The following is a 6,772-nucleotide window of genomic DNA, read 5'->3' as shown; positions in this document are numbered from 1 at the left end:
TGTTGAACTGGAAAGAAAGTTATCCCCCAACTACATGTCAATGGTTTTCCCAAACTATTTCTTGCTTGAGTTTAGAAAAAAATTAAAAATGTCATTTTTTACGTCTTGCTCAAATTTGAAGAAACCTGGAGACCAATTATTCAACATTTTCATATGAGTTAATCTGACCTTTACCAAACCTTATTCTTATCATCTTTAATTATTTGGATAGAGGTGCAGAGTTATTGACATCACTGTGTATATTTCATATGATACAATAATCCATGTCGGTGAGGTTAGTTTTTTTTTGTTTTTTTTTGTTTTTTTTTCCAGATTTGTAACATACTATAAGTTTGGGAGGTTAATATATTTGAATTATTAACTGATTGCATTTGTATCCTAGCCTATCAATTATGTACTCTCAACGTCTCTGTATTCGATATTTTTATTTTTATGTTTGTTTGAAAACTAATAAAAAGCTTTAAAAAGAAAAATAAATATTGACAATTTGAGGATCGAGTTTTTGAAAGTGAGTCTGTAGGTTGTGAGATCTTTTCAGTGTTGGGTGAGAGAAGTTACCTTCTCTCGTTCAGCAGCCTGGGATGGCCGACGGGTCATAGCTGCTCCTGAACAGGTGGTGCGCTACCGAAGGCTCTCCTGCCTCCTGCCCGATGGTTGCAGAGGAAGAGAGCATGGCCTGGTTGGCAAGGGTCCTTGAACATGAATGCTGCCCCTGGACTAAGGAGAGAACGTGAGGAAGTCCTGAACAGATTTTAGTCAGCGCAGTAGAAAGCTGAGAATTGTGACCACCAGGGTACTAATCGCTGGATTGCTGTCTCTGGCATGTGCCAGGAATGGTGAGGATAGGAAGAATTGCCAGGTAAATGTGTTGCTGCTGAGTTGTTGTAGGGAGCAGGCAAGGATTCAGATTTAAAGATCATCGGGATCCCCTCTGGAGAATGTAAGGCCTGTACAAACGGGGCGGATTAAACCTGAATATCCATGTGGGCGGGTTCGCTGAAGCTGTTCGGGAAAGTTTCTGGCAGGGCAGTGGGAACAAGAGAGATCGTGCTGAATATGAGGCAGTTAGTTTACTAATACTAATGTATATTGAGGCTCCTAACAAGGAGAGGCTAATGACAGCAAATAATTCTGTCAACACGATGAGTCACAAAGTAAAAGGTGGACAAAATCGAGAACGTTGAATAGAGGGTGAAGGTATTATATTTTAATTCACACAGCGTGGGGAATCAGGTAGATGAACTTGTATTGTAGCACAGTTACAGATTGGCATGTATGCTGGCGTGGACATTACTGAATCGTGGAAGAATGAAGATTGCAGCTGGGAGCTTAAAGTCCAAGAATAGGCACTATATGTCGAAAGGTCAGGAAGGAAAGCAGAGGAGAGGCGTTACTCTGTTGGCAAAAAAACAAGTGAATTGAAATCATTGCGGATAGAACTATGGACCTGCAAGTGCAAGAGGCCCTGGTTGAAGTAGTTGTGGAATTGACTGGAAAGCTTAAGGTAAAAGACCCCAAAGTGGAAGTAATCATAATATAAAAGATTTTAGTCGGAGAAGAAGATGCTGAACGCAGATGTATCAATATTACAGCAGAGAAAGGGATTTAGAGTATTGAGAGAGGAGTTGGCGAGAACTGATTGGAAAAGAACACTGGAAGGGATGATGGCAGAGCAGCAAATGCTGAAATTTCTGGAAGCAATTGAAGGCACAGCATATCTAGATCACAAACAGGAGAAGTATTCTAAAGGCGAACCGGCCAAGAAGAGAAGTTAGAGCCAACATTAACCCAATAATGGACTATATATTACAAAAAGAATTGGTAGATTTTACGGGATTAACAAGCTTTTAAAAACTAATTGGAACAACTAAATAGCAGTTAAGAACCTCTAAATGGAATAGGAAGGTAAGCTAGCCAATAACATTAAAGAGGATGTTAAATGTTTATTTAGAGTCATAAAGTGTCAAAGAGAAGCGAGAGAGGTAATATTGGATCGCTCTAAAAAGGTACTGGAGAGATACCAATGGGGGATATGGAAACGGCGGAACACCTGTACAAGTATTTTGCATCAGCGTTCACTGTGAAAGACACCAGCATGAAGTGAGTTGATTCACTATTCCTCGGGAGAAAGCTTCGTTGAACTTCAAAGTTCAGAACATAGGTAAGTCACATGGACCAGATAGGGTTAACTTCAGAAGTTAACCACGTGGCCTCCTTATCTAATTTACTTCTCAAAAATAAAAGGAAATTGATGTTTCTTCACAGCTCTCTGAGCAGAGTATTATCTTCTGGTGCGATCAGCCCAACTTCCTCATATCGAGCCTCTTGGAACTTCTACCGAGGTGGACTAACTCATCTACTCGGCTCATTCGGAATTAAGACCGCCACCATTGCTAAATTAGCATCCAAATTCCCCACAAGACACCACTCCCTGATGTACCTGGAGCACGCAGGAAATCCCACCGTCGAATTTAAGGTCTGAGCGCAAGTATTCTATACCACTAAGGACCGGTGACGGAGCAGGAGATTCCAGGGAAAGGTGAGATGAATTTCCATGGGTTTTATATTAATTTGGAAGCGTGGCATCTGATCACGGTTCTTCAGCGTGGCTGTGTTCCGGAATTAACATGGACTTCCTACTTTCGGGTGTTTTTTTCAGAGATAACTCAGTTATCCAGTGAAGGCAGGACAGTGGGATTGTCAATATTCAGTTCAATGAGGAGAACTTCAGAGATTACAGAGGCTGTGCTTGTTTTTTTATGTGTTCGAAGGACGCTGACTGATGACCTGACAAAATAAATTAAGATAACAGATGCAGAGATAGTGTGTACAGAATCGCTTTCCCACGGTAGGAGCAACGTTAACAGAGAGGCATATATTTATCTTGAGGAAAGGAGAATTAAGTCGAATATAAGGGATCGTTTTTAAACAGTTTGTTCTAATTGCCAATTCAATTCCGAGATACACCACGTGGACAAACCTCTCCGGCTCTTCGAGAACGCCCCGCCCAATTACACCCGTGTGATCAATTGACACTCCAGAGTCGCAGGCCTTCTGGGTTTGAAAGGCTTATCACGTAAGGAACGTGTAACGGTGCTGCTCTTCTACTCACCGAAATTCAGAAGAATGAGAGGTGACTGTATTGAAACCTGAGGACTGTTGAAAGGCCTCAATGCAGTCGATGTGAAGTAGGTGTTTCCTATGTTGCGGGAGGCTAGGAGGCTCAGAAGGGAGGGCTGACCTTTTAAATAGGAGATTCGGATTAATTACTGTAGTCAGTGATCGGTGAATCAGTGACATTCATCTATGTACATTTTAAGATGTAGGTGATAGGTTCTTGATTGGTCCGTGTCTGCTCGGAAACAAGTGGAAGGGAAGAGACTGGGGCCGAAAAACAATATGGCGGAGTAAATTCAATGAGCCAAATGGACTAGTTCTACTCCTATATCTTACGGAATTATAATCTTATGTGTGAGGAAACTGGAGCACCCAGAATAAACCCACGCAATAGCGGGGACAAATTCTAAACTCCCTTCAGACAGCGGCAGGAGATGAACCCGGCTTGTTGGCACTGCATCAGAGTCATGTTAATCACTGCGCTACCATGCTGTCCATTATGAACTGACACTTTGAACGTGGCTGCCAGTGGAGTTGACAAACATCATATGGATTGGTGTAAACGGGGAAATGGGAGGCATGACCTTCTAGGCCAAGGACCTGTTGCTGTAGTGATCTTGTAGCGATAGTAATAGTAGTAATATTTGCTAGTGATGTGCTAGTGGTGGTAGTAACGGTGGTAGTGGTAGAAATCCTTTATATGATGATGAGAGGAAAAGATGGAGTAGACAGTCAGTGTCGCTATTTTTCAACTGTTGAATTGGCCAGTACCAGAAGGCGTGCCTTTAAGGTGAGAGGGGATAAGATGAAAGGAGACGTGCAGGTAAGTTTTTTTTTCATAGAGCGGTGGGTGCCTGGAATGTGCTGAAAGAGTGGTGGTGGAGGCAGATACATTGAGAATGGTAAGAGCCGCTTGGATGGGAACGTGAATGTGAGGGAAATGGGCATTGTGTTAGCAGACGCCATTAGTTACGTAGGCCATGTGTTTACTTACTTAATTGATTTGGTACAATATTGTGGAGTATTCCTGTGCTGGATTCTTCTGTGTTCGTGCAAACGTCCTGGGCACATTTCTGTAGTGAAGGTGACTTCGAACTTTCCAGGGTACTATAGTCGTCAACGTAGACCGGAGAGCGGCGGGCGGAAGTAAAGGATGCTGGGAATGGCGAGGGTGATGAGCCGCGGGAGGGATTTGGGACTGGTACCAGAGAAGGAGGGCCAGGATTGGTATTGGGAGCGGTTGCTAGCACGGATGTAAACACGCGCTGACCTGAGACAACAGGAAAGGTCATTTGATTTTCAAATAGATTGTTGTTCTTACAGAATCGCCCTTTGGTGCTTTCCGCTTCCTCGCATTCACTTCCCCTTTCCTCCAAGCATGATTCCCTTCTCCCTGCCCCCTTACCTGTCTCGGTCCACAACCCATATGAGAGTCAGGTGTATCGTCACTCACAAACAGTATATTATGAAATAATTTTGTCTTTTGGCGACAGTGCAATACATCAATTTACTAAAGTACCGTGCAGTAATAGACCTTTCCGGCCCAACGAGTCGCAGTGCCCAGCAACTTACCTGGTTAACCCGAGCTTAACTACAGGAAAGTTCAATAAGGTCAATTCACCAAAGAGCCAGAGCGTTTTTGGAATGTGGGAGGAAAGCGAAGCACCCGCGAGAATCCCGCACGTTCACGGGAGCAAGAACTAGTACTGGTAGTAGCTTGATCGCTCCAGTCCAGTAGATTGTTCTTCTAAGGAATTGTCATCCTTGGGTCCTCGGCGGGCTGTAGAGGCCGATGCAAGATCCACAGGTCGGGTGCATTTCCTTAATGGAGATCGGCCGCGCGTGACTTTCTCTAATGTGGGGAATCTAATGTACGGCCATGCATCACATGGTCGTTGACAGATCGGGGACATGCCGGTCAGGGTTAAGTGGCCTGGAATGCGAGACGACTGAGGTCTCTGCGCTGCAGCAGACTTCCACCAGCCTCACTGCCGTTGTGCTGTGTCAGGTTTCTCTTCCGTGTTACATCCCATCTCTGCTCCCCATCCTCTCGTCCCCTCTTCGCTCTCACACCTCCTCCTGAATTCGCCACCTCTCCATTCTGCACCACTCTTACTTCCACGATATCTCATCTACCAGATCCGACAATGTCGTACTCCGAAGGAATGACCAGTTCGACGCTCGCTGGGAATCTCTCCTCTCACAATTCCACGGCCGATGGAAACAGAATGGAGTGGGGAGCACCTTCCGTCGTGTCAATGGTCATCTTCACCCTCACCGTCCTACTGGGCGTCCCGGGCAATGGCTCAGTCATCTGGGTGACGGGCTTCAAGATGAAGAGTAAGGTCCACACGGTGTGTTTCCTGAACCTGGCTCTGGCTGACCTGATCTATTGCCTCACCCTTCCCTTCAGAATGGCAAACATCTCCCTGATCTGCTTTGGGGACAATGCCTACTTTTCCATGGAGTTTATTAGGACGTTGACGTTCCTCAACGCAACCGCCAGCATTTATCTGTTATGTCTGATCAGCATCTGCCGCTGCCTGGCTATTACTCGGCCTTCGTGGTTCCAGCAACAACTGAGCCTCACATGGGCTCGTGGGGCTTGCTTCGGAATTTGGATCCTAGCCTTCGCCATGTGCAAGCCCGTCCTCCTGCTTCAGGATTGGAAGGAGGAATTGACTGTCTTGCAGCCATTTTGGTTTGTTTTTATCTTCGGTCTTCCCCTTCTAATTATGATCACCAGCTACTCCCTGGTTGGTTGTAGGCTGCAAGAGAACAGGTTCGTAAAATCTAAGAAGTCTGTCTGCCTCATCATCACCGTTGTCATCACCTTTATGATCTGTTGGATCCCGAACACTGTCTGCAACCTCGTTGCAATCGTGAAACCGATTCCCCCGGACCTGTCATTATTCACTGTTGCCCTGGCCTCCTTCAACAGCGCCCTCAACCCGCTTCTCTATGTCTTCGTTGGCCGCGAATTCCACCAGGTCTTCAGGCGCTCCATCCTCACTTCGCTTCATCTGGCCTTGGCCGAGCAGAGGCTGGAATCGGAGACCCAGCCCCAAACACCCAACCTCGCCTTAAATACGAATGTCTGAGGGAGTTCCTCGCGGCTAGACGTCCGACTGATATCCCCTGACTAACGACACAGTGGACAGTCGAATGCAGTTATGGTCGGCAGTGGAGGCTTTACTACACTCTTATTTTAATCTCTCAGAACATAGAACACAGACCACTCGCTCAACAATGCACCGTACCAATTCAGTCAGTCAATAAATGGTCAATTAACCAAATACCCTCCGCCTACACAATGGAGATATCCTGCCTTTATGCTGATTCTACCTGTCTAATCATCTCTTAAAGGTCTCTAACCAATCTACAATTACCACCATTCCGGGCAGCCTGTGCCAGGCACACACCACTGTCTGTGCAATTAACCTGGGCTTTGTATATCCTTCGGAATGACGCCCTCTCACTTTAAATGGACGTCCTCTGGTATCAGACATTACAACCCTGGGAAACACACGGATTACCCATGCCTTTCTTTATCTTCTAAACGTCATCCCACCACCCCAGTGAAAATAAGCCAAGTGTATTCAACCTCTCGTAGTAGACGATGCTCTCTAATACAGACAGCTTTCTGGTATATCTC

At 45.4% G+C, this 6,772-nt stretch overlaps 1 protein-coding gene across 1 annotated transcript; it reads left to right on the top strand.

Annotated features, from left to right (window-relative positions):
- The first annotated feature begins 5,264 nt into the window (after positions 1 to 5,264).
- On the top strand, positions 5,265 to 6,218 carry LOC132388818 (C3a anaphylatoxin chemotactic receptor-like). The gene has a single exon (XM_059961241.1). The coding sequence runs from the start codon at positions 5,265 to 5,267 to the stop codon at positions 6,216 to 6,218; it is 954 nt and encodes a 317-aa protein (XP_059817224.1).
- Positions 6,219 to 6,772: the final 554 nt, after the last annotated feature.

Source organism: Hypanus sabinus, unplaced genomic scaffold, assembly GCF_030144855.1.
Source record: "Hypanus sabinus isolate sHypSab1 unplaced genomic scaffold, sHypSab1.hap1 scaffold_417, whole genome shotgun sequence".
Classification (NCBI taxonomy): Eukaryota; Metazoa; Chordata; class Chondrichthyes; order Myliobatiformes; family Dasyatidae; genus Hypanus; species Hypanus sabinus.
This window is presented reverse-complemented; position numbering and strand designations above follow the sequence as displayed.